Here is a 27,610-nt window from a genome sequence, read left to right as displayed (position 1 = left end):
GCATCTTATTTATTTTTATTTTTTTCAAACGAAGTCTTCTTTGATCTTTGATGTGCAAAAAGTTACAATTTTGAGTTTGGCATCCCAAAATTTGTACATATTTACTGAGTAGAGACTAGAGCTCTAGATACTATCAAAAGGGGAAAATGTACTCAACTCATGGGGGATCATAGACAATATGAGATGGTATGATTTTTTTCTGTCTAAAGGCAAGGAGACACCATTTGTTCATATTAACTAACCCTCGAATGTTGCTAGGAAGACTAGAGAAGAGGGTGAAGACCTTGATTTCCTCAATTATGTGACTTGGCGAGGCTAAAGCATTAGTTGGCTTGTTAGATTCCCTAAAACAGTGGACAATGTTAAATTTGTGGACATCTTATTGTCGACAAACAATATACTCGTTTAAACAATCAATGGGTTCGAGCTATTACAACTATAATTTACATGGTGATATGCCTCTATATATTATAGCTATAATAGCTCCTCGATTTCTTTCTAATGGATCAAGAATAGATAGTTGTCTCATCAATAGATAGAAATAGCAGATTTCCCCTTATTCTGGATTGACTCATCCACCAACCTCGGTAGCAAGATCGATCATTACGGTGGCATCGAAAACAAGATGGTCGTGTGCGAGTAGACTGAGAAAATCCAAGCTTAACACGTCTTTCTTTTATCTTTTTCATATCTGAATGTCTTTATCGAAGCAGGCAGGGTGGTGACCTCGTCTTAAGATAATAGATATAGGCAATAAGACTTTAAGTGCACTTGAGCGCCTTTGCCATAGAGAATATTGGGGACGAAAGTCTTTGGGGGGGTTCTATGGAGCAAGTCTCCCATGGCTTTCGCAAACTAGTGGGGACAACCCCCCAGCTCCGTTGATTGTTCATATGAGTATATTCTAGGGCTCTCAAAATGAGCTCAAATACAAGTGACTCGCTCACTCCATTTATCATTTTTTGGTGTGGTCTTAAGATAATTTAAAAGTGCGTCAATCTCAATCCATTCAATCTCTTATAATCCATTTTAAAAGAATCTTCAACTGAGCTCAGTTTAATCTCTAAGCTCAACCCGTTTTTGGAACTCTTTATTTATATTGGTGCATTATATATTACCATAATGAATGTATGAATTACTATCTATTTTATATTTTCTAGGATTTATCTATTCATTCTTTCCATTTGTAAATTAAAATTTTTCTTTTCTGGGACTAAAATAACTGAAAGAAATTAAAATGTATTTTTTTATTGAATACATGTTGAGTGACTAAACTTAAATATATGTTTTTCTGGTTGGTATAATTAATGTTTGGTGGCTTTCCTCTTTAAAATCAAGAACTTATTTTTTATTTTCTTAAGTTGAAATTAATATTCTTGAGATTAAGCAGGTCAAATTGAGCGAGTCATAACACAACTTGATTTTTATTTTATTTTAGCCCAAAGTAAATTTGGATGGGTCGTGACCCAATAGTTCAACCCATTTTAATCTCTCCAATTTCAGTTCAACCCACTCATTTAACACCCCTAATAAATTCTTTGTCGACATTAATCAAGAAACCATATTAGGCTGATAAAATTACGTTGAGTTGTTGACGGTGTTGTATTAGAAAATGTATAATCTTTTTTTTTAATTTCATGTTACGTGATATTTTTCTTATTAGTATTAATTTGTAAAGAAAAAAATAACACCTGCATTTTTATATTTAGAAATAACGTAACTTTGTCACATGACATGTGCTTACACTTATACGCAAAGCGCTCTTCGTTTTATTATCACATGTTTACACCTATGTTTATCTTTGAATCAGTTGAGTAAATAAAAAAAATACTAAGGAGGCTCATGGCCAAGCGGAAAAATATTTGAGTAACTGTGATTTTGGAATGTATTAATTATGTCAGAAACAATGTTCATAATTATAAAACATCAAAAGATATATCCAATATTTCCTTTTTTTAAATAAAAATAAAAATATATCCAATATGTTGTTTAGAATATTGAAAAACCCTTCTTTACAATATGATACGATAAAGAATAAATAAATCTGGAATAATCAAAACATTAAAGGAAAATAATAAGTTGACAAAAGTACATGTATCGATTATATGGATCGTTCAAAAAATCAATATTACTCACATATTAGAATGCAGAAGTAACTTCTAACGACGAAATATTTATAAAGCTTAAAGAGGTAATCCTAATTATGTTCGAATTCAGTTTCCCTAAAAATTAAAGGAGCAAATTGTCCCATAATCCTAATTCTGTTCGAATTTAAATTTAAAGTCTTTTTTTTATTTTTTAAACTATGTACTTAGTTAAAATCAAATAAATAAATTGAAATGAAAGTTTTTTATTTTTTAGAGGAAATCATTGTCTACAACTTTACATAATACAACTCCATATGTATCTTTACTTCTTTATTATTTGCCATTATTTGTGCTTTAATGTGAACAAATATTTGCATAGTTGGTGTTGCCCGTACTCCAATGGGTCTTCTTTTACGTTGCCAGCGACAAAACTTGAAACAATAGCCATTGCGGGTAGGACTTTAGCTATTGTTTCGTAGTTATTTTATAATGGAAAACCCAATTGACTGGCAATAATAATTTCTAGATCTCTGTGGAGATCAAAAATGGTGTTTCATCTTCCTAATCTTTGCTAATATGATTTATGCATCTTCAATGATATCAGTAAGCTTATATCTATTTTGAAGGTCTTGGTAAATGATTTTTCACTATTAAAATATTGAGTTGAAAGATTTAAAAGTAAATTGATAGGGGTAAATGTATAATTTACTATTTTAATCTATGTATAACTAATACCCTCATAACTTATTCCACATTCTACCCCAAATAAAATTATACATAGATTTTATTATAAGTTATGTGAATATTAGTTATGTAAAATTACAAAAATACAACCAAACACTGTATGAAATCAATACAAGAATAACTTTTATACAACATTTGGAAACATACCAACCAAACATTGTATAAATTTAAAGCATGAAAACCAAACATGGTATAAAATTAATACATGAATAACTAAGTTATTCATGTATTAACTTTGCCCTTATACAGTAACCAAACGGCCCCTAAATTTATTAATTTGATTTGATTTGATCTTAAATTTCTACCTTATAGGGATAAGGTTTGCGTATATAATATCGTCTTTTAGCTTCACTAGTATGAATTATATGGAGTATGTTGTTGTTAATTCAATTTTCGATTTTTAAGAAATTTGAATTTTCTCTTTCATCCCCTCCCCCTACAATTACAAAAGAATTTTTAATCTTTTTTCAACTTATAATCAGTCACCTAATGGTGGTTATAACTTTTTTTTTGATTTATGAAGAAATGTCTTAAAATCTACAAATTTTGATTAAGTAAATGAGTGAACGTGTAAAGTTCACTACATATTAAGGATAAATATAATTTTGATAAAAAATATACAAAGTATTTAACTTTTTTTCTCACAAAAGTTAATTAATATTACATATATTGTACATAAAGTTGGGCAATTTGATTGGAATTTTATTTTTTATTAAAATCAAATCAAATCAAATATGGTATTAATAAGCTGATTCTATGTAAGAATATTTGAACGAAAAATCGCCACATAGTTTAGTTATAATCACAAACTTTTATAATACATGCAAATAATTCTTTTGTCATTTGTAGACTTTTCCATTAATTTATTTATTAAAAAAAAAATTGTTAAAACTTCGTGGTACAAATTATGGCATCAACACTTGGACAGCTATATTAAGCTAATAATACAATTATTGCCTACATCACTACCAACATCTTCTTCTTTCTTTTTTTAAACAAAAAAAAAACTTTTTTAATGCACGATCCTTCCAATTCCCCATATCCTAGGCACATCATATAATAAAATAATAAATGGTATATGATTGGGTTGGAATAAAAAGAATGTCAGAAATTTAAACCCAAAAAATCAACAAATGCAAAGACATGAGAACCTAAATGCCAACGTGAGGAGATGTAATCCTATGTTTTAATTTATTTATCTGAATTTTAATTTGATATAAAAAAAATTTAAAAATAATTTTAAATTTTATGATCTTAAATTAAAAAAATTAAAGAGATGTTTGATAGCTAGTTAGAATTATGTAAATATTTATAAATGTAAGAAATTAGTTATGCAGATATTAGTTATTTCACCTTTTATCATGTATAAAATTATATATAGCCCTCATAATCTATACATGTATTAGTTATGCAAATTTCTAAATTGCAAATGAAATACCGTATTAATTTTATGCATGAATAATTTACTTCCTAATCAACTATCAAACATGGTATTACTTATTCAACAGGATTTTCACCTAGATAACTCACCTCTAAATCAGCTACCAAACGATCCTTAAATGTTCTTTAATCTTATACTCTTAAACATGTCAGGTGGAGAATTATAATTAAATAGTTATACAAAAAAGAAAGTTTTTTTTAAAGGAAAAATTACCTAAATATACAACTTATTTTATCATATTCTCTAAAATTCTCTATCACTGCACGCGATATATTGGTCGGATACATTACTTTATGTGATGTATCAGGACGTCAGATACATCACTTTATGCGATGTATCGATCAGATACATCATTTACGTGATGTATCAAGACGTCGGATACATCACTTTACGCTATGTATCGGTCAAATACATCATTTCAGGACACCGGATACATCACTTTATGCGATGTATCAGTCGGATGCATCACTTTACGTGATGTATCAGGACGTATGTAATGTATCCGGAAGTGAACAAAAAAGGGATTTCAGATAATTTTTAAAAGAGTAGGGATAAAGTATAATTGAAAAGAATCACTTTGGGATTTATGTAAAAAAAATTAAACTAACGACAAACAAATTGAAACGGATGATGTAATTGTTATGGAAATTGACATTTCATTAACCGTTTTATTTTCCCTCTTCACAAGAGTCTCTCTTACCTTATTTTTCTCTTTTCCACTTCTCTGTTTTTCTCTCTTTCCTCTGTCATTCCCCCTTAGAGAATAAACAACAACACAAAAACACAAGTTTCTTTGATCATGTTGATGATATTTCATTGATTATTTTCAATGTGCTACGATGGATCGGAGAACGTTAACGATGAACTGGGATGGTCTCGGAGAAGATGATGATGATGACAATTTCTTTGAGTCCCGTGATCGTCTTTCCACAGCCATTTCCCTTGACTTAGGATCATCGGGATCAGACGATGATGATGAATACGATGACAGTCGTCTCTCTTTTGTCTCGACCCTTTCCTCAGCCTCCATCAAGAAATTCCAAGGAATTGAAATTGAAACAATTTCTGATTCCTTTAGCAGTGCGGATTATGGTGTGTGGATGGCTGAACCAGGGGATATCAAGGAACGTCGTAAACGTCTCTTGCAAGGGATGGGATTGTCAAGTAATAAAGACCTCCTCAAGCTGAAAAGTGCCAAGATTGTACGAGCCATTTCAAGAAAAGTCGAGAAAATCAAGGACACCAAACCACCTAAGACGACTGATTCTTCACGTGCAAAAGTATTAAATCAACAACGACAGTCTTTATCTATACAACCAATTAAGTTGGTCAGGTCGAGATCAGATGGAGATATACAATCCTTTTCTGTAAATACAAAGAAAAGGAAAAAAGAGTTAATTGGTGACATTTCTAAACAACGTCTCACCAGGACATTTTCGGGTGTTTTAGCACCGAGTATAGGAACATGCCAATTAGCAGGTTCTGTTCGAATGTCACCCAAAAAAAACATAAATGGGAGTGATATGTTGTCATCCACATTGTCGAATGGGAGTCCTGATGTGGGATTTGCTTCATTTTTCTTGATAAAGAATTTGGACACTGGAAAGGAATTCATCGTCAAAGAGTCTAATGAACAAGGAATGTGGAATAAGCTAAGTGATATTCAGACAGGGAAGCAACTTACTATGGATGAATTTGAAAAATATGTGGGATATTCTCCTGTTGTCAAGGAACTGATGAGACGAGTAAATGGATCAAGAAATCATGACGATGAGAGGAAGCTAAACACGAATTCATATCTTAGTAAGAGTTTCAGAAATAGCAAGAGAAGGGGAGTTGCTCTTTTGAAGAACATAAAAGGAGTAGCACATAGTATGAGTGGAAAAATTATTGATAAAGAACGCGAGCAGCCTGTACCTGAGGAACAGCAGAAACCGAATAAGAATTCCTCCAAATGGAGTAAAGTCCGTCAGCATGGGAAGTCCTGCAAAGAATTCACAGCTTTACACTTAAGCCAAGAAATCCATGCTCACGAGGGTTCAATATGGACGATAAGATTCAGCTCGGATGCACATTATCTAGCAACAGCAGGAGAAGATACAATGATTCATATATGGGAAGTGCAAGAATGTGAAGTTATGAATGATCTAAACTCCGTTGGTGGTACAATGTCAGGTGTTGCGAGTGCCTTACCTATTCATCCAACGGCTGGCTCTCTCAACGCCTCCCCTGTTCATATAATCGCCAGGTCCAATTCAGACCGGCCTCCACTTCCGGAGACTGCACATATTACATCAGAAAGAAGGAAGAAGGGGAAGGTCTCCCATAAGAAAAAGGGAAACTCAGTTCCGGAGTATGTCAATGTACCAGAAACTGTTTTTGCTCTTTCAGAGAAACCAATATGCACTCTTAAAGGTCATCAAGATGATGTCTTGGACTTGTCTTGGTCAAGATCTCAGGTTAGTTTCCTCCACTTTCATTTCAGTTAACTAGCACAAATTCGCGTTGTTTACTGCAAAAAAAGCAAATAATATCTACTATCATGTTTTAAACATACATAACATGCAATGTGAAACTTGGATGCAGCTACTTCTTTCATCGTCGATAGACAAGACTGTCAGGCTATGGGATGTTGAAACTCAGACTTGTTTAAAAATGTTCGCGCACAATGACTATGGTGAGATGCCAAAATTTCATTTATAGCTAGTCTATATAGACTTAAGATGATGATTCCTTCGTGTTATTTGCATCTGATGAGCTTATGGTCTGGCAGTAACTTGCATACAGATCAATCCAATGGATGATGACTACTTCATCAGTGGTTCTCTGGATGCAAAGGTTCGGATTTGGAATATACCTGAACGGAGAGTTGTAGATTGGACTGATCTTCATGAAATGGTCACTGCTACTTGCTTCACCCCTGATGGCCAGGTAGATATGTCTATATTACTTGTATTATATTGGAACATTGACTAGACTAAAGCCTACTCCAAGCACGCACCATAATACTCTAATTTTACATGAACTCCTGCTATTGCATGTTCCTCCATGTTGAGTAATTGTGTCATTAAAGAACATTTTCAAGCCAAATCAGCTAGCAGCTGTATCCAGATACCCTCCCTGCTATACACAACAACAACAACATACCCAGTGTATTTCCACCGGAAATTTTCCAACTCCTTAGAATTCAAGGATACAGTGGTACGAGCCTGTAGAATAGATCCTGTTCAAGTAAGGTCGTCCTATACACACACTATGTTTCAAGTAAGGGAAAAAGGAAACAAGAGCAACAAATTATGATCTTGAGTATTTTTACAATGTTGACAGTATCAATGAATTCTTTGTTTTTTTCCGTTCTTGAAGGGTGCTTTAATAGGCTCACATAAAGGAAGTTGTCGTATGTACACTACCTCTGGTATGTAATGCATCAAATACCTTTTTTTTGTTATATTGATTATTACCAAGGAAATCAGTAACTGATTTTCAATGTGTTTATTATTATTCAGACTGCAAACTGGAACAAAAAGACAATATTGAAATTCAACCTAAGAAGAATTCTCAACTCAAGAAGGTCACTGGTTTACAGGTATTTCCCTCTTCTAGATCTACTGTTTCTATGGACGGTTTTCTTTTCTTCAAGATCTATTGAAAGCTGAACACATTTATTTCCAGTTTGCCCCATGGAATCCATCAGAAGTGCTTATAACTTCAGCTGATTCTCGTATCAGAATTTTTGACGGATCAGATATGATCTATAAGTTTAGAGGTATTTTCTCTATTATACTCTTTTGGAGAGTTCAAAACAACATCATACATGTGTTCTCTAAACCACATGTTCCATTTTTGTGGTAGCATCAGGTTTCCGAAATACAAGCAGCCAAATTGCAGCTTCATTTAGTTCAGACGGAAAGTATGTCATAAGTGCAAGTGAAGACTCTCATGTCTACATATGGAAGAGAGAAGAACCTAAGAGCCCCAGGGGAAAAGTTAGAACTTCAACCTCAGTTCAAGCTCACGAGCGCTTTCACTGTAAAGATGTTTCAGTTGCCATGCCGTGGCCAGGTAGTGTAAAGAATGAGCCACCACTTGTAGAGATGCATTCAAAAAGGCATTCGAAACGTTTCCTCCCACCCCAATATCCCACTGTTGGTTCTCCTACAAAAGAAAACTCGGATGTGGCAAATAGTAAAAGGCATACACCACCTCTACCTAACAAAAGTAATGCATTGGAGAGAGTCCCAGGTAGTCAGGAAGAGGAAGAATTAGCTCAACTCTCCCGGACAGATTCTGGTAATGGTCCTAGAGAATCATTTACATCAGGTTCTTCATCAAATAGATTTGGTGATTCACCTTCTATATCTGCATCCACCAGCTCCCGATCACACTCTTGGTCCTCCTCTTGGTCTCAGGATGGTAGTAATAACCACGGAAGCAATGTTATCCAAGCAACAGCATGGGGAATGGTAATTGTGACAGCTAGTTTGGGAGGTGAAATCAGAATCTATCAAAATTTTGGGCTACCACTGAAAGCTGGACGTCAGACGAATCTCTTTAGAGACCTAACATAAATTGTTGTTAGGAAACAAAACGATATTATTCTGTTCTTGGGCTTCACATTTTTCTATAATACTTAGTTGTTTAAGACTTAATCGAGCTCAAGTTACACTGAACAAGGCAGAAGCCATCGGCTTCCCACTGTTGATAAGTAAATGCAGAAACAGGTAACTTTTTTTTCTTTTTAGTACCATTTACATTAGAAAAGACCAAGTAGAGATCATAGTGTTCAATGTTCCAACAAATTGAGCATTTTAATTAGCATTGTGCAAAAGCTTTGTTTATTTAGCAAGTGTCTCACTGGTTAGTACTTAACAATTACAAATCTCGAATAGATGAGAAATTTCATTGGCACAGTTACTTTTAGAAAAGATATCAATCAACTTTACCGTTGCTCCGAGGACAATGGCCTTCCTAAAATAGAAGACAATGGCCTCATGATATCCATGGTAATAAAGTGTTGAAAGATTGCAGAAAAGCTTTTTTTAGCTATGAGCATCGATAATTCCTCACTCTAGTTTAAATTTTACTTGGAAAGATGATGACTGTTAACCTTTTTATTAGCCAAAAAGAATGACCATTACCTAAAACAATGATAACTAGAGATGTTCAGTGATAACTGAAGCAATGAAGTGTCATAAAAGGAAAAGAAAGCACAAACAAGCTTTAAGGTCCGTTGGGGCATTAAGCGCAATGGTCAAAGCGAAAATAAAGTGAGGAGTTTAATAAAGAAAGACAAAAATGGAGAATAATTAAGTATGTATTTGTAATCCGAGACTATACCTGTTCGGCCATAAATTTTGAAGTTGAAACTTGAAAATTTGAGTCTCTGAAGTTGTGATTTTTGGAATTTGAAGTTGTGTTTGAAAATAATTATTTATTAAAGCACTTTTTTTTGGTTACCCACCCGGTATCTCGGAAAGTCCAACATTGGGGGTAAAGCGCTCCCTAACAAAGGCGACTCCGTACCTAAGGAGACTCGAATCTGAGACTTCTTGGTTAAGTATGAAGGGGTATTTACCACTCCACCACAACCCTTATTGGTTATTAAAGCACTTAGGGGTCGTTTGGTTTGAATACAAGTTATGATGGGATTAGTTATGGCGTGATAAGTTGAGATGAGATTATTTCTTATTGAGTGTTTGGTTTGTTGCATTCAAAATAATATGCATTATATAAATTTTAAGAATAAATTATTTGTTTACAAAAATACTCTTTATGAATGCGAAAAGTGATGTATAAGAAGGGTTTAAAGGGATATTTTTGTCATTTACCTACTTTATTTCGAGATAAGTTATCTCAGTATTACTATACTACCCAAGAAGAGGGAGAACATATCCAGTATTAATTATTAATTCCGGGATAAGGTATTCCGGACTTACCATTCAAATGACAAATTAAGTGGCATTATAATTTAATTCCAAAACTATTTGATGTTATACTTTACACCAAACGATCAATCGGCAAACAAGTGGGAAGTCTGTCACACCAACCCTTGTTGAGATAGGGACTACAGCGCAGCGCTAAGAAAAAGTTACTTAGTGATAAGTCTCATTAATTTGGGGTAAACACGCAAACTTTGTTACGATGTCGTATAACATATTTAAAATTTGAATTCTAGCACAAGGCGGTAAGGTTCTTCCGCTCACATTTACCAATCCGGAAAGTTCAGCAGAAACTTCTGGAGAAGGTTTTACAACTCTGAAAAAGAAATATGGATTCTCCGATCAATTACGCAATCGACGATAAGGACCTAGACGACGCCGCATTATGGGCTGTGATTGATTCCGCCGCCGCTGCCGCCTCTTCCTCCACCACCACTGTCTCCAAGTACAGTAAACCTCAACCTTACAATCACTCTCCAATTAGGCCTTATCCAAGCTCAAATCCTTCTCCACAACCTAAGCTCCTCAAAACCGCCAGAAACTTCCACAATCATCACCATAACGGAGAGGTACTAAATCACCGGCCGCAGAAAATCTCCAGGTCAAATAATAACTGCGTTTCGGAGCTCAGCGAGACGAGTCCGAATCCGAATTTGAATCCGATGGCGGTAGTTAAGCACGTGCAGCGCGCTCCAGCTGTGATGAATTATTCTTCTCCGGTGATGAGGAGGTCTCCGGCTCCGGTGATGGAGTATGAGCACAGGTATAACAGTCCAGTTGGTTCGGATTGTTCGGCCATGACTACGATGAGTCATGGACAGTGTGAGGATAGAGATGGTGTCATTAGGCATAGCTTGGCTGGTCCATTTCCATCCGTTTCTCTGTTCAAGGAGTATCAAAATGCAGCGATGGCGGTAAATTGATCATATTTGTTCTAATTCATGTAACTTCAAGCATTAGATAGTACGTTTATCAATAGTTCAGCTAATTGTTTAGATATAAGTGTATCCAAATTGCTTAAGAGCTGCACAGCTAGAGTGTTTTGGCATGATAAATGATGCTCTTCGATCTGAAATTTAATATGAATTTGGTATGTTACCTGTTGTTATGCGAGCACAATTTATTGATTCACATGTAAAAATTGGCAGTGCACAATAGCCTCTTTCTCAATGTAGTTGTCAGTTGTAGCTTTACTTTCTACTGATTGAGCTACTTTAATGCACTTGAAGAGAAAGCTCTCTAAGTGCATGTGTCCTATTGTTTGTGACTCTCGTCTTCATCTATTTTGCATTTAGGACGCTAGTAAGATGTATGCTATTCGTAGATTTATAAGGTTTCATTCCCATTTTCCCATTAGTGCTTTCTTGGTAACAGACTTGTCCAATTTCCTCGTTGAACATTACGCTTTGTTTGCCATCAGAAAATGTATCTATCTTCTCTTCTAGTCTTGTGGTGTCAATTTTTTAAAAATGGTAATGGAAGTACTTCAGCCTCTTAAACGAATTTGATACTTGGTAGTAATTGAAGGAAAGATGAATCAAGAGAAACTATGGATAATTACCAGGAATTGATGAGGAATCAGAATTTTATCCTTAAATTGAATCAGAAAATCATCGTGCAAAAAGTTTTAAATCTCTACCCAAAACTTGACTATCTCTCAAAATTCAGCAATGTCTGCACCTTTAACTTGTTACAAGTCCCCTTCATGATAAATAGAACTACACTGCCAGTCAGTTTTTGTTAATGTTTATAATCAGCAATTACAGCTGTTGTTTCGTCATGAATATTTTTTTGTATACATGAATGTGATTTCATCAGGGCTTAAGCAGTAAACATTTCACAGATTCTGGAGAAAAGTGACTACACTATGATTTCTGGACATCCCTTCATCAAAAAAACTGGTTTGTTATTAGACTTGCGTCATTGGTTTCTTCTACTCTCTGTTAAACTGCATGAGCGAAATCTATTTTTTGTGCAGGTTGGAGGAAGATATCTTTTTACTTCAATCTATCATATGAAATTAAAGACAAGACCATTGAGTTTGATGAGAACCGTAATGTCCTGCGTGCTGAATTTATAGTTCGGGCGCACATGCAGTATGTTCTTTTGGTTCACCAACTATTGATATTCAAATGTGTTGCTATGCTAGATTTTTTCATCTTGTTCCATCTTTCCCTTTCTTTGATTCATTCGTAGGGGTGGTAGGTTCTCAGATGGATGGGGATCATGTGAGCGGCGGGAGAAGAAGTTTCTAAAACCAAATCATGACATTCCCAGCACAGCAGAAACCAGAGCCAAAAATAAAGCATGCCAGGTACATAGATTTCCTTCCATAGGAACCCTGTAAAAGATGAGTTACTTTTCATCGTTTAATTCAATTTATTCGTTCTCACTCTTGCTCATTGTTTATTTTGTTGGTGGAACAATTTCTTTGATGATTTTAAGCTTTATTGTTGTCAATTGCCTGCAAATGTAGCTTGCACTTTTTTATGTGGAACATTGTTCTTTGTGAGTAGGGTGTGTTGTTTCTTCCATATAAGGTGCATAGATCAGCTAGAGTAATTAAACTGCTTTGAGGTTTACTTAAATTTTTGGGCCCTCATGATGCTATGAAGGCATAATATTGTCATAGTGGTACTTGTATATGTTAGTAAACTGTATTGTAAATATTAAAACCAGTAACAACAACTAAAGGTAATAAAACACAGAATCTGAAAAATTAATGCAGAAACAGAATCGAGCCCACTGAATGCACAGTGTGTCCTTAAGGAAATTATTCCCCTCAAAGTACCCGAGGTTTTTGGAATCTTTCCTCCCAGGATAGAACGATTACTCACCAAAGTAGAGGTACTGCAAATCTTTGATGACTGCGAACCAGGAACGTTCAGAGGATTAACAGATATATATAGACTGTTTACACCTTTTAAGAAAAGGCACCTGTTGGGAAAAGATTTGCCTGTTGAGAAAAGGTTTGCAACTTTTCGGACAAGGTTGCAACCTTTCAAAAATCCGTTGGAAAAAACAGAGGGAAATTTTAAATTAATCCGGGAAGAAACGGGTCGCGGGTCAGGATTTTTTTCACTTAATTAATTAATTAAATAAATAATATTAATTAATTAAAAATTTAAAGAAAATTTGGTCCAAAAAGATTATCAATCAATCATATCAATTGACCAAATCCAAATCCAAATTCAAATCCAAATCCGAAGCCGAAGCCGAAGCCGTAGCCGAAGCCGAAGTCGAACCGAGCGAGCGACGACGACGACGGCGCGAGGGGAGACCCTCTTCTTGACCCTTTAGCAACATGAAGGAGTGCTTCTATTTTTAAATAGGAGACTTTTCATTTCCACCACCTATGTGGGACCAAAGCTTATTTAATAAAATAAGAGAGAACATATCATTTCCTCTCCACTTCTTTTTCCCTCAATTTCCCATTCAACCTATCAATTAAACCCAACAATCCCCCACATGAATGGGGAATGTCTACAGGATAAAGGAATGCACGGATAAGTGTGTGATATACAAGCGAAGATTAATTGCATCTGGATAAATAGGTTTCCCTTTGAACTTTCCATAGTCAACTTATATAGGATATACTCGATCAATCGGTAGATGCGATATCTTTGAACCGTCGAACTTTGTTGTATAACTAGACAACATAAGTCACACAATCAATCATCAACCATCTATGGTTCTCACGGTTGTGTTCGTTTCAGCCATGAACACCGCCTGGTTTCGTGAATGCATAGAGAATGGGCCTTTACTGTCATTCCCCTTGAAGCGGCTTATACTTCACATTCACATAGGTGATTTCTAAACGTGTAGTCCTATAGACACACTATCTAGTCATTTTCCGTCAGATTTAGATAATCATTAAAAAACCTTTAAAGCTTTATTAACTCATTAAAAAGCCTTAAGGTTTTATCCTTTGTTTCTGAACATTGTCATCATCACGAGAATGGGTTGAGTTATTTGACAATGTTGAACCGTCAATCATAACTTTGTTTGATCTCTTTGAACCTAGTTCTTGGGATCTCCAGTCTACTAGGTAGAGTTACCGCCATGTTGACTTGTCCTAGGCCTTAACCACATTCCCCTCGATGATCTTTCAACAGCCTCTCTAGATAAGCCTTTTGTTAGTGGATCCGATATATTATCTCTTGACTTTACATAGTCAATAGTGATAACACCACTAGAGAGTAGTTGTCTAACAGTATTGTGTCGCCGTCGAATGTGACGCGATTTTCCATTATACATAACATTTCCTGCCCTTCCTATTGCCGCTTGGCTATCACAATGTATACATATGGGTGCCAAAGGTTTGGGCCAAAATGGAATATCTTCCAAAAAAATTCGAAGCCATTTAGCTTCTTCACCAGCATTGTCTAAAGCTATAAATTCAGACTCCATTGTAGATCGGGCGATGCATGTCTGTTTTGATGATTTCCAAGACACTGCTCCTCCACCAACGGTGAAAACATATCCACTTGTGGATTTAACTTCAGATGATCCGGTGATCCAGTTTGCATCACTATATCCCTCAATTACTGCGGGATATTTATTATAATGCAAAGCATAGTTTTGGGTGTGTTTCAAATACCCCAGGACTCGTTTCATTGCCATCCAATGAGTTTGATTAGGATTATTCGTGAATCGACTCAACTTGCTAATAGCACATGCTATATCTGGTCGTGTACAATTCATAATATACATCAAACTTCCCAAAACTCGTGCATAGTCCAATTGTGAGTCACTTTTACCTTCATTCTTTTGAAGTGCAAAACTTACATCAATTGGAGTTTTTGCAACATTGAAATTTAAATATTTAAACTTATCAAGTATATTTTCAATATAATGTGACTGTGATAATGCTAGACCTTGTGGAGTTTTATGGATCCTAATTCCTAAGATTAAGTCAGCAACCCCTAAGTCTTTCATGTCAAATTTGCTAGCAAGCATACGCTTCGTAGCATTTACATTGGCAATGTCTTTACTCATTATCAACATGTCATCAACATATAAACAAACAATGACTTCATGATTTGGAGTATTTTTAATGTAAACACATTCGTCACACTCATTAATCTTAAATTCATTTGCCAACATTGTTTGGTCAAATTTTGCATGCCATTGTTTAGGTGCTTGTTTAAGTCCATAAAGTGACTTAACAAGTTTGCACACTTTCCTTTCTTTACCTGGAACTACGAAACCCTCAGGTTGTTCCATATAAATTTCTTCCTCCAATTCTCCATTTAAGAAAGCCGTCTTAACATTCATTTGATGAATTTCAAGACCATATACAGCTGCAAGTGCCACTAACACCCGAATAGATATTAGTCTTGTTACCGACGAGTATGTGTCAAAGTAATCAAGACCTTCTTTTTGTCTATAACCTTTGACCACAGGTCTTGCCTTATATTTATCAATAGTGCCATCAGCTTTCATTTTCCTTTTAAATATCAATTTTGATCCTAAAGGTTTATTTCCAGGAGGAAGATCAACCAATTCCCATGTATGGTTATTCAAAATTGATTGAATCTCACTATTGATTGCCTCTTTCCAAAATGCTGAATCAGAAGAAGACATTGCAGCTTTAAATGTTTGAGGCTCATTTTCAAGCAAGAATGTCACAAAATCTGGTCCAAAGGAAGTAGATATCTTTTGACGTTTGCTACGCCTTGGATCCTCTTCGATTGGTTTACTTTCCTCTTGAACTTCTCTTGGTCGTTTAGATCTTTCACTTGAGGATTCACTTTTAGTTTTATACGGATAAATATTTTCAAAAAATTCAGCATTATCTGATTCAATTACCGTATTAACATTAATTTCAGGATTGTCCGATCTGTGAACCAAAAATCAACAAGCTTTGCTGTTTGTAGCATAGCCAATAAAAACACAATCCACGGTCTTTGCTCCAATTTTTACCCTTTTGGGCAAAGGAACTTGGACCTTTGCTAAACACCCCCACACTTTGAAATATTTCAAGTTGGGTTTTCTTCCTTTCCATAGTTCATATGGAATAGTTTGTGTTTTGCTGTGGGGTACTCTGCTGAGTATTCGATTAGCTGTAAGGATAGCTTCCCCCCACAAGTTCTGCGGTAAACCGGAACTTATTAATAAAGCATTCATCATTTCTTTTAATGTTCGGTTTTTCCTTTCCGCAGCTCCATTTGATTGAGGTGTGTAGGGGGCAGTAGTTTGATGAATAATTCCATATTCTAAACATATCTTTTCAAAAAGAGATTCGTATTCTCCACCCCTATCACTTCTAATCATTTTTATTTTTTTATTCAATTGATTTTCTACTTCGTTCTTGTATTGCTTAAATGCATCAATTGCTTCATCCTTACTATTAAGCAAATATACATAACAATATCGAGTGCAATCGTCAATAAAAGTTATAAAATACTTCTTTCCACCACGAGTTGGTGTAGACTTCATATCACAAATGTCTGTGTGAATCAATTCTAAGGGACTAGAATTCCTTTCAATAGATTTATAAGGATGCTTAGCATACTTAGATTCAACACATACTTGACATTTTGATTTATTGCAATCAAAGTTAGGCAATATATTTAAATTAATCAGTTTTCGCAAGGTTTTATGATTGACATGTCCTAAACGTGAATGCCATAAATTATTTGACTCAAGTAAGTAAGAAGAAGCTTGAACTTTATTATCATCAACAACCATTACATTTAGTTTGAAAAGACCCTCAGTGAGGTAGCCTTTTCCTAGATACATTTCATTCTTACTGACAACTACTTTGTCTGAAACTAGAACACACTTGAATCCATTCTTGATAAGAAGGCCGGCAGACACCAAATTCTTTCGCATTTCTGGAACATGATACACTTTGTTCAGCGTCACCACCTTGCCGGATGTCATTTTCAGAAATACTCTCCCATATCCTTCAATCTTTGCAGTTGCAGAATTTCCCATATAGATCGTCGCATCAGGTGCTGCAGGGGAATAAGTAGAGAAGGCTTCTCGGACTGCACACACATGCGAAGTAGCTCCCGAATCAAGCCACCATTCTTTGGGATTACCTACTAGGTTGCATTCTGATAGCATTGCACACAGATCATCAATACCTTCTTTATTTTCCACCATATTGGCTTGTCCCTTTCTCTTATCCTTTTTCGGAAGACGACAATCTGGAGCTTTGTGTCCAACTTTCCCACAATTATAACAATTGCCCTTGAACTTTTTCTTGTTCTGCTCCTGATTCTTTCCAAAAGGTTGCTTCCTTTTCTTATTCTTTGGAGTAGCATCTTCAACGATGTTCGCTCCCATAATTGTTGAATTTCCACGCAACTTCTTTTCTGCTGTTTTGTTATCTTCCTCAATCTTGAGACGAATTACAAGATCTTCCAACTTCATTTCCTTACGCTTGTGCTTTAGATAATTTTTGAAATCTCTCCACGAAGGAGGCAATTTTTCTATCATCGCAGCCACTTGAAATGCTTCATTAACTACCATACCTTCAGCAATAAGGTCATGAAAAATAAGTTGTAGTTCTTGAACTTGGGTTCCAACAGTTCTGCTATCTATCATTTTATAGTCTAGGAACTTAGCAACCATAAATTTTTTCAAGCATGCGTCTTCAGTCTTGTACTTCTTCTCAAGTGCATCCCATAATTCTTTAGAAGTTTTCACAGCACTATAGACATTGTACAAATCATCATCCAAAGCACTTAGGATGTAGCCCTTGCATAGAAAATCTGTCTGTGTCCATGCCTTAGTAATCATAAATTTTTCATTGGCCGGCATATCAGCAGCGGGCACAGGAGGATCTTCGTTAGTGAACTTCTGCATACCAAGAGTGGTAAGCCAAAAGAACACCCTTTGCTGCCATCCTTTGAAGTTGGCTCCAGAAAATTTTCCTGGTTTTTCTGCCGGTGGCACAGAAGTGCGGCTTGTTGCAGCAACAGTCGCAGAAGTAGTAGCAGTATCACTTGTCATTTCTTTTCACTGTCAAAATAGACGAACTGTCTTAATATTTCAGAATATCAGACTTTTTACAAAAACAACGACGAAGTTTTTATACTCTTCAAATCGTTGTACAAGTATGAACTTTAATATTCCAATGAAGTTTTTATACTCTTCAAATCAGAATATTTATTTCATACGGAGTAGAAAACCACACAGGTTTTAGTCTCCAAAGACAGAATACAGTTTGGTTAGAAAACAATAATAATAATAATTTCCTTAAAATTGTTAGTAAACTGTATTGTAAATATTAAAACCAGTAACAACAACTAAAGGTAATAAAACACAGAATCTGAAAAATTAATGCAGAAACAGAATCGAGCCCACTGAATGCACAGTGTGTCCTTAAGGAAATTATTCCCCTCAAAGTACCCGAGGTTTTTGGAATCTTTCCTCCCAGGATAGAACGATTACTCACCAAAGTAGAGGTACTGCAAATCTTTGATGACTGCGAACCACTTGAAGGATGTATATCACACGATTTTAGGAAGTGCAGAAAGAAGAAGAAGAAGATGGTATGTTCAGAATTTCGTATGGAACGTTCAGAGGATTAACAGATATATATAGACTGTTTACACCTTTTAAGAAAAGGCACCTGTTGGGAAAAGATTTGCCTGTTGAGAAAAGGTTTGCAACTTTTCGAACAAGGTTGCAACCTTTCAAAAATCCGTTGGAAAAAACAAAGGGAAATTTTAAATTAATCCGGGAAGAAACGGGTCGCGGGTCAGGATTTTTTTCACTTAATTAATTAATTAAATAAATAATATTAATTAATTAAAAATTTAAAGAAAATTTTGGTCCAAAAAGATTATCAATCAAATCAATTGACCAAATCCAAATCCGAAGCCGAAGCCGTAGCCGTAGCCGAAGCCGAAGTCGAACCGAGCGAGCGACGACGACGACGGCGCGAGGGGAGACCCTCTTCTTGACCCTTTAGCAACATGAAGGAGTGCTTCTATTTTTAAATAGGAGACTTTTCATTTCCACCACCTATGTGGGACCAAAGCTTATTTAATAAAATAAGAGAGAACATATCATTTCCTCTCCACTTCTTTTTCCCTCAATTTTCCATTCAACCTATCAATTAAACCCAACAGTATATGCAGTGCCTAACGGCTGTTTTTGTCTTTCCTATCTTCCTCTTGCTTTTGTTAAATATGCAGATGGATGTACATATATTCTTGTTCTTCAGTTATGAAGTCACGTCCTGGGAGGGTACCCTAGACGTGGCCTACACTCGAAAATCATTTCTGGCCTTAAAGCTAACCACTTGGTCCAATCGCACTTTCATTCAGTCACATTCTATCGGCGGAAGACTCAACTCACAAGAATACTATTCATAAATAAGGCCAAAGGCCAATCACATATCCAATCAACAACTAATAAGAATGAAACTAGTCAAAACGAAACAAATCAACATCATCCATACTCTAGTCTATGAAGCCTCTATCAACAATCTAAGAGGTGCCAATGACAGCTTCATGGCTACCACAAATCAAATAAAGAAAAACTAACTCAAAGCTGAAAAGATAACTGCGGTATCCTCCGGAAACATGGAGGACTCACCAACTAGCTGGAAGCGAATAGATCCTCAACGGTGCGCCTGTTGATGATCTCTAGTACTTGTATCTGCATCATGAAACGATGCGGGTCAAATGGCGTCAGTACGTGGAATGTACGAGTATGTAAAATGGCAGAATGAAACATGCATTAGGGTAGGATCAAATCAACTCAGAATCTCAGCTCAGAAGAAGTAACAACTAAATCAAGATGTACTAAGTTTAAATAAGAATATGATTTAGACAAGACCAATCATATACAACTCAATCCAATCCATTCCGATCCGACTCAAAGTACTATCAAGACTTATAAGGGAGTTTCTCTTATCCGACAACTATCACTTATGAGCCAGTGATAGTACAACAAACCGACGTTGTTGCCACGTCCGTTCATACCTTGCAAGGGTAGGAACGAATCAACAATCATGGATCCATAACCAATCAAGTCCTATCATATCAGGACAGTAATTTGGGAAACATCTGACTTTAACGGTTCAATCCTCTCCTACGTTTGGCGACGTAGTTATTGGATTCGAGTTATTACTTACTCTTACCCAATTCGGTGCTCGATACTCCTCCCAAGACTCAATGCTCATAAAACTCTATCCAATCAGTTCAATCTAGTCATTTCGACAAGTCTCATTTGGACCCTTATCAATTCATCAATCCTATTACAATCAAACCTCTCGATCGATCATACTATCAAATCAATCCCAATCATATTTTTCAAGAGTAGTTTAGATATGCATTTATGACAACGTTTAATCCTATCCAATCATTTCTCCATTCATTCAGCCAATCTTTTAGGGCTAAATCATGACTCGTCAAGACTCCAAATCAACAATTAAGGAGAATCAAAATATTTAAGTTTATAACAAAAATATGTATAACAACTCATACCAATCAACTCTTAGACCCAACCATAGTATAAGAATATTGTAATATAGGGATCAACTCAGGTTCACGGGGATGAAGACATGAAGCATTTATCAAGTTCTCAACTCATCAACATCAACATAACAAAATCAAGTTAGTAGATGTAAAAACTCATTAGGACATGAATCTATCAAGAAAACTCAATTCATATAAACATTCAACTCAAAGAAGATGTAGGGCACATGGGTGAATTCAATCCATGTTATGAGGAGCCTTACATACCTGACTTGAAGAACAAATCAAGGATTTGATGGCCTTACTTGAAGAACTTGAACTCTAGCCCTCCTTCTCTTCTCCAATTCTTGCTCTCAACGTTCTTGGGTGTTTTTGGAGAGAAAACTCCTTGGAAACTGATATGGGGGCGGAAATGGTGATCCCTAATGTAGTGGTTTAGATATAGGATGGATGGGAAAGGTCCAGAATGCCCTTTTCTCAAGAAAAATTTGAAAAATCGGGTCCAGGGGCCTGCAGGCGCTATAGTGGCGCGCTGCGCCATCACCCAAACTACTGCAGCTAGTTTTGGGCGCACTGCTGGCGCGCCGAGCCAAGACCCACTACAGCGATAAACTTTGGTAAAACGGTCATAACTTTTTACTCCGAACTCGAAATGAGGCGAACTCGGTGGCGTTGGAAAAAGGATTCAAAGACCATTAATTTGATAGGTCATGGGACATTAAACCTTAATATTCTGAAAGTTATGGTCGTTTGAAATTGACCCTTATATGGACTCATCGGAAAACTTAGCCGATAGAAATTCTTTGGACTTGGCTTGGTGTTAGAGATCCCTTATAACCATAAACCACATCTAATACATCTTAAATACTTAGGAATTGATCATATCTCATATATACAATTTGAAGTCTTCGTGTTCAAGCCTATACACCTACAAAGAACGGTCCGAATCTTAGCGTAGATATTTTCAAGGTGTAACATATGTATTGCTTTAGGTCACTTAATTTTAATGTGCTAATCCTAGCACTATTTCTAGAGTCAGATTATCTCCACCGTGGCTCATTTTCTCTGCAGTTCATCCTAACAAATATAAAATTATTCCTCCAACACCTTTATCTGAACAAGCATTATTCCAATATCAAGTTACTGTGTCCCACATTAGTGTAGTAAATGAGTTGTTGTCTCCTTGTTTTTACCTCTTGAACTAGTTTTTTAGGGTTGAATTAGGCTCAAGATTCATCCTCTTAACATGATATAAGAGCCTTACCCATTCATATTCTTGGTTTTACCAATATTGCTATCATATTGCCCATGCACCAATATGTCCAACCTAGGATGCTGGAAGAAGGGGTTACTACTTGTCCCAAATTGGTGGAGGAAATGAGCCATTATCTGCTTGTAAGGTCTTGAGTAATTCACCTCATGAGCTAATTTTTGGGATTTTGTGAAGCCCAGAATCTATTCATGAGTTTGACTCTGAAAATCCCATAGGAAGAAGAATATGGTAGTCTTTTATCAGTGGTTCTTTTCCACAAAACATACAGGCATTTTGCATATTGAAAGTGCATGGGCTGTGGCATACTAACCTTATCCTTGTTCTTGTTCTTGTTCTTGCCAGTCATCTATGTTTGTACTATTCACTTTCTGCTGTTCAATAAAAATCAATTCTCCACTATTGTAAATTAGTTTGTTAAGCAACTCAATTAGTTTAAAATTTTACAGGACTTGCTTGGAATTGGAGAATATCGGCCTGGTGTGAGCCAGAGTACTAACGGGTAAATACAGTAAGTATTCCGAAACGTACTCTATACTTAAGTCATTTGCAGTTCCATTAACCAAGAGGAGAATTCATAACCAAAATTGAGTATGAGTTATATGAAAAGCCATGGAATCAAGTACAGAAAGAAGTCGCATGTACTGTAGTACACTCCCAGTGTGCTTGTAATATCTAAAGTCAACCATGTACTTCCACTTGTAATATCTTTAGTAGGCAGCAGCATGAGCTTCCAAATTCTATCGCTATACTTTTCCAAGTTTGATAATATGAAAATGACATTTTTATTTGGCATTATATACCATAAATTGACAGTTAGCTTGTCTTCATCAGACCCATATTTTCTTCACCTTTTGACCCAAATAGTCACATTGTTTCTTTAGAGTGGCAATGTGAGAATGGGGCAAAAAGGTCCTTATGGGCTATGGGACTGCAGTAGAATAGTTTTTTAAATCTGACACACCGACACTAGCTCTTGTTAAATTATTTGGAGTATTGTGTCTATTATTGAAATGTTGATACTTCTATTTATGATTTCTGTTGACATCGCCGTTCTTCAAGACTCTGATTTATTTGGCCCATAATAGATTCTTTTAAAAATGCATTTGGGGGCGTAAAGGGGCAGATGCAGGGGCTCGGGAGAGTGTTCGCCTGAATTTTTCGATAAAAATAAGACATTGTATATATAAGGTGATTTTTTTTATGTAGAATTTGCATCTTCCTAAACACAAGATCAGAAGTTGTCTTAGTGGTTTAGGAGGTTCAAAATTTACCTCGCCACCAGGCCGTAAGGTTTTTTTTTTTTAGAGTTAACTTCGAAAAATAGGTTGGGCCATAAAATTTCAAAATTTGGAAAACATCAAAAAGTTGTTTTCACTTTTTTATACTAAATTACTCACAAAAAATCAAAAATAACTTCAATTTATATTTATGGCTGTGTAAACACAACTTCAATTTTTAAATAGTAATATTATTTTCACTTTGAAAACAATTTTTTTTTTCTAATTCTCAATTTTCATGACTAAACGCCTCCAAAAAGTCTATTGAGGAAGTGCAGACCATATGTTTATGAACTTGAGATATTTACATCAAATCAATAATTATTGATATGAGTATGTGGATAAATTATCACCTTGTTGAAATCATTTAATCATAATAAATTAGAATATTTTGATATAAATAACGGGTGCAGATAATTTCAGTCGAATGTGTATTTCTTAGCATTCTTTAAAGTTAATTTTTTACTTCATTTTAACCTTCGCATTTTCTAATTTTTTTTTTGTCCTCTATTATATGGACTAAGCTTTTAAAGTAGAATACTTTTGATAAGCTATTTTTTGTTTTCTTTCGAAACTTTTCATCATTGACAATTATTTTCTTGGATGCTTTACTTTGAACTAATACTTAAGTAAAATCCCATTAAATTCTCACTTTAGTAACTGTGTCAACTTTGACCATGTGAGTTTAGCCAAGTATAGTTAGTCTTAAATTGGGATAAAAAGGACAAATAGCAATAGTTTGGCAGCAAATGTAAACACTTTCTTTGTTATAATGAACCCTATATATGCTTTAATAACAGATTGTTGGATTGAACCAAAAAGTTTCTTAACCGAGGGGAAAGGGAATGCAACTATGTATGATTTTTATAATTCAAAATAGCAACCAAGGTGACACCTATTAATTAACAAAGTTGACACAAATAATAAAGATTTAAAGTTTAAATTAAATGATTTTTATTCAATATGTTTATGTTTTAGTGGATAAAATTAATCGATAATTAAGATTGGAAGGAGATAATATGAAGATTAAAGATTTAAATTTTGTGAATTCTAAGTTATAGGATAATGATGTCAACCATTTGTACATATTTAAAGATATGTATAATTTGGACTATATATATTGCAGTGTCGAACCCATAACTCAAAACCTACATCCATTACCCAAGAGCTCACATTATAGATAGATATCTGTTAAAAGATCGAGGTGCACCAAGATATTCCCTTATAAAAAGATTGAAGAAATTAAGGGGTAACTTGTACTAACCATGGCCCTCAGACCTATAAGACAGAGTTATAGACCAAATTTACTTTTCTTTGGAAGATGCTATTATTATTATTAGTTCCCATTTCCACCACATTCTTGTATAAATACTTTGCTTTTGTTGTTCAGAGAAAGAAAGGATATAAACTAAACCGGTGGAGATGACACTTAATTAATTCTTTCACTCTCATCATCCCCCTATTTTTTAGTTAAGTTTTGAAGCCAACAATCAGGGAAATCTATGGCTCAACAGGTACTCCTTTAATTTGCCCTTAGTTTTTTCTTAAAATTATTTTCCTGCTATAATATGAGTGGAAATAAAAAAAGGGAAGGAGAAGAAAACGATACAGTGAGAATCGAACTGACACCTATTAGCCATTAGGTATGATTCTCATTAATACTACTAGACTATAAGTTTGTGATAGTCAATGAAAATCGAACTGACACCTATTATGCATGATTCTCATTAATACTACTAGACTATAAGTTTGTGATAGTCAATCTCCTTTGTCCTCAATTTTTTATTATGAGAGTATAAATGACTTTCATTGCTACTACTAGACTATAAGTCGCGATGGTCTTTCTTTTTCCCCTCATTAGCATCAAAATCAGATTTCGTAACATATTTCTTCTTACTGTATTTTGGAGGTTTTTGTTTTAATTGAATGTGAGTTTTGGTGATATGATGATGCAGGAAGAAGGTTGGCCACTTGGGCTTCAACCATTAAATGTGAGAAATCTTGGATCAATTTCATTCAATACTTTGATCACTGCTTCTCCTTCTTCTTCATCTCATTCTTCTTCTGATCTTGATACTGAGGTTTGTAGTCTCTCTTTTATTTTATTTTTAAGAATATTAATCTATATCCAAAATTAAAAAAAAAAATATTAAATGAACAAATACTAGTAAAAAGAAAAAAAAATATTGGCCTTGAAAACACTCTGGTTGGTTGAGAATACATCAACAATTAATGGAGCAAAAGAGGATGATATGTAAAAGTGTCCTTTCCTTTTTATTTATTTAATCATTTGACATCTGAAATTTATTAGATAAATCATTAGAACATTCATATCAAGATTTCATTTATATTTTTATTTTTAAATTTAAATTTTTAATTTAGCGTGAAGGAATCCAATCATATTTTATTACACCACTTTATGGTGTTGTGTTGCTTATTTTTTTATATTTTTTTTAATAAAAGCATGCAATATTTTTTCATGTTATATTCACAATGGGGTGGGTCAATGTCTTGTCAAAAAGTGGATGGGGGAGATATAGCACTTTACTCTTTACACATGGCCTTACAATTATTATGTTTCAAGTCCAACTCAGGTTCAGAGAAAAAAAATTGTCTGTTCTATAATATTTACACAAAATATCTCTTTCTTTTTCCTCTATATTTTCTTTAAGACAAAATATATCGAAAATTTCTTAAACTTGTCGGTAAATATGATTTAGATATTTGAAGAATACTCTCTCTTAATTGAATCCAATTAATGATGAAATATTTCGACTTGACACTTTTGACTCATTTAAGAAAAGTTATGAGTATATTCTCAAACACTTATTACATAAATAAGTTGTAAAATATGCACCTTCTTTCAGCTATACACATCAATATCAATTGAAAAAAGTTTGAAGTTTTACAGCTTATTGAAGTTAATATATATAATTAAGGAAATGACATATTTGAAGTGGTTAACTCATTTATATTATAGGCGGCTGAAACACGTGTGGAAGCTTCTTCAAAATTTTAAATTGAAAGTGTCTAATAAAAATATTTTCTCGTGTTCAAGTGACAGTCAAAACATCCCGTAATTCGAGTATATAAAATAAATTATACCAACAAGTTTAAGGGGCTATTAATATATTCAATCTTTCTTTAATCTAGATGAATCTCATAATTTAAGTAATAGATTTATCATAAAGTGAGCATTAGTTTTGTGGGTCACTAATTACAAATTTGTTTGTAGTTTATATTTATTTTAATACTTAAAAGATCAAAATAAAATTCATTTTATAAGTGATCAAGAGATCTTAATTCGTCTGACGAAGAGTCAATAATATCCTTTCATTTTCTTTGGTTGTTGCAGTCTACTGCTTCATTCTTTCATGACAAAAGCATAACTCTAGGAAGCCTCATTGGAATTACAAGCATTCTAGAGTTTTCAAGAAGATCAACAAGAAGAAGAACAATAGTAGAAACCAAAATAAGGGACAACAACAACAACAAGAATCTTACTAATAGTAACAACAAATCAAGAACTTGGTTATTTTCACTTTGCTCAAAACTAAATACTGATGCAGTGAACATGAATGACATTAATTCTGCCCCATCTTTAGGCCATTTTCTTGAAGAAGAGAGAAAAGCAGCTGCAAATAATAATTATGGACTTGATGATTTTAATCAATTATCAAATCAACATTCAAATGTGAACAATAATTCATTGTTCATTGATAGCCAAATTGCTCCTCCTTCTCATCTTCATGATGATGAGTCAAGAAAAGGGCTATTCGAGCAAGATGGTCATCATGGAAGTCCTTTAATTTTTTCATGTTTATGTGGACATTTAGTTCATTGATTGATTTTCAATTGTTGTGAAATTTTATGAGAAAATTTTATAATTGACATATATAAGACTATGTATTACTAGTTATGACATTATTTTTTATGTTTCAAATTTTAACAGTAAAATACTTATCGGATATAATATTTGATAAATTAAAATTAAAAAAAAAACGTAAAACATACTAACAAAGATGTTAATTGGCATAAAATAAGGAGAGTGTAATGGAAGTAGAATTCTCTTCCTTAATTAACTCAAAATAGTTAGTATCATTTTCTCCCACCTCTTTAATTATCTATCAAAATGGATTATTATTTTTCCTCAAATATTCGTTTGTCTTCTCTCTCAAATATTATTTTTTTTGGTATCCTTTTGTATACTTATAGAAGGTGGAAGTTTAATATCAATATTGGTAAAATATGATAGTAGATGAGATTGTTCAGGTTAGTATTTTATATTGTTATGTAATATTTTGATTTAAAATAAGCCGTATATTATTTCGAATGTATTCGTCTCTGTCTCTATAAAAAAAAATCATATTAATTGTATATCAAAAAAAGGACAGTTACTTAATAGCT

General features: G+C 34.5%; 3 protein-coding genes across 3 annotated transcripts; all 3 read left to right on the top strand.

Annotated features, from left to right (window-relative positions):
- Nucleotides 1–5,111: 5,111 nt before the first annotated feature.
- On the top strand, nucleotides 5,112–8,977 carry LOC129881477 (uncharacterized). The gene is made up of 7 exons (XM_055955672.1): nucleotides 5,112–6,731; nucleotides 6,859–6,949; nucleotides 7,046–7,203; nucleotides 7,636–7,687; nucleotides 7,779–7,858; nucleotides 7,945–8,038; nucleotides 8,131–8,977. The coding sequence occupies exons 1-7, from the start codon at nucleotides 5,112–5,114 to the stop codon at nucleotides 8,838–8,840; spliced, it is 2,805 nt and encodes a 934-aa protein (XP_055811647.1). The 3' UTR covers nucleotides 8,841–8,977.
- A 1,474-nt stretch (nucleotides 8,978–10,451) lies between these two features.
- On the top strand, nucleotides 10,452–22,885 carry LOC129882236 (uncharacterized). Its single transcript, XM_055956440.1, has 5 exons — nucleotides 10,452–11,125; nucleotides 12,055–12,112; nucleotides 12,190–12,307; nucleotides 12,408–12,525; nucleotides 22,373–22,885. The coding sequence occupies exons 1-5, from the start codon at nucleotides 10,541–10,543 to the stop codon at nucleotides 22,427–22,429; spliced, it is 936 nt and encodes a 311-aa protein (XP_055812415.1). The 5' UTR covers nucleotides 10,452–10,540; the 3' UTR covers nucleotides 22,430–22,885.
- A 1,348-nt stretch (nucleotides 22,886–24,233) lies between these two features.
- Nucleotides 24,234–27,100, top strand: LOC129882237 (uncharacterized protein At3g17950-like). The gene is made up of 3 exons (XM_055956441.1): nucleotides 24,234–24,717; nucleotides 25,159–25,284; nucleotides 26,559–27,100. The coding sequence occupies exons 1-3, from the start codon at nucleotides 24,706–24,708 to the stop codon at nucleotides 27,045–27,047; spliced, it is 627 nt and encodes a 208-aa protein (XP_055812416.1). The 5' UTR covers nucleotides 24,234–24,705; the 3' UTR covers nucleotides 27,048–27,100.
- The last annotated feature ends 510 nt before the right edge of the window (nucleotides 27,101–27,610 follow it).

Source organism: Solanum dulcamara, chromosome 3 (assembly GCF_947179165.1).
Source record: "Solanum dulcamara chromosome 3, daSolDulc1.2, whole genome shotgun sequence".
Classification (NCBI taxonomy): domain Eukaryota; kingdom Viridiplantae; phylum Streptophyta; class Magnoliopsida; order Solanales; family Solanaceae; genus Solanum; species Solanum dulcamara.
This window is presented reverse-complemented; position numbering and strand designations above follow the sequence as displayed.

Excerpts from the sequence above, each read along its gene's own strand:
- LOC129881477 (XM_055955672.1), top strand. The coding sequence starts at position 5,112 with ATGGATCGGAGAACGTTAACGATGAACTGGGATGGTCTCGGAGAAGAT. Across the intron at positions 7,859-7,944 it reads AGAAGGTCACTGGTTTACAG|TTTGCCCCATGGAATCCATC; the intron begins GTATTTCCCTCT and ends ATTTATTTCCAG. Across the intron at positions 8,039-8,130 it reads TATGATCTATAAGTTTAGAG|GTTTCCGAAATACAAGCAGC; the intron begins GTATTTTCTCTA and ends TGGTAGCATCAG.
- LOC129882236 (XM_055956440.1), top strand. The coding sequence starts at position 10,541 with ATGGATTCTCCGATCAATTACGCAATCGACGATAAGGACCTAGACGAC. Across the intron at positions 11,126-12,054 it reads ATCAAAATGCAGCGATGGCG|ATTCTGGAGAAAAGTGACTA; the intron begins GTAAATTGATCA and ends AACATTTCACAG. Across the intron at positions 12,308-12,407 it reads ATAGTTCGGGCGCACATGCA|GGGTGGTAGGTTCTCAGATG; the intron begins GTATGTTCTTTT and ends ATTCATTCGTAG.
- LOC129882237 (XM_055956441.1), top strand. Across the intron at positions 25,285-26,558 it reads CTTCTGATCTTGATACTGAG|TCTACTGCTTCATTCTTTCA; the intron begins GTTTGTAGTCTC and ends TGGTTGTTGCAG.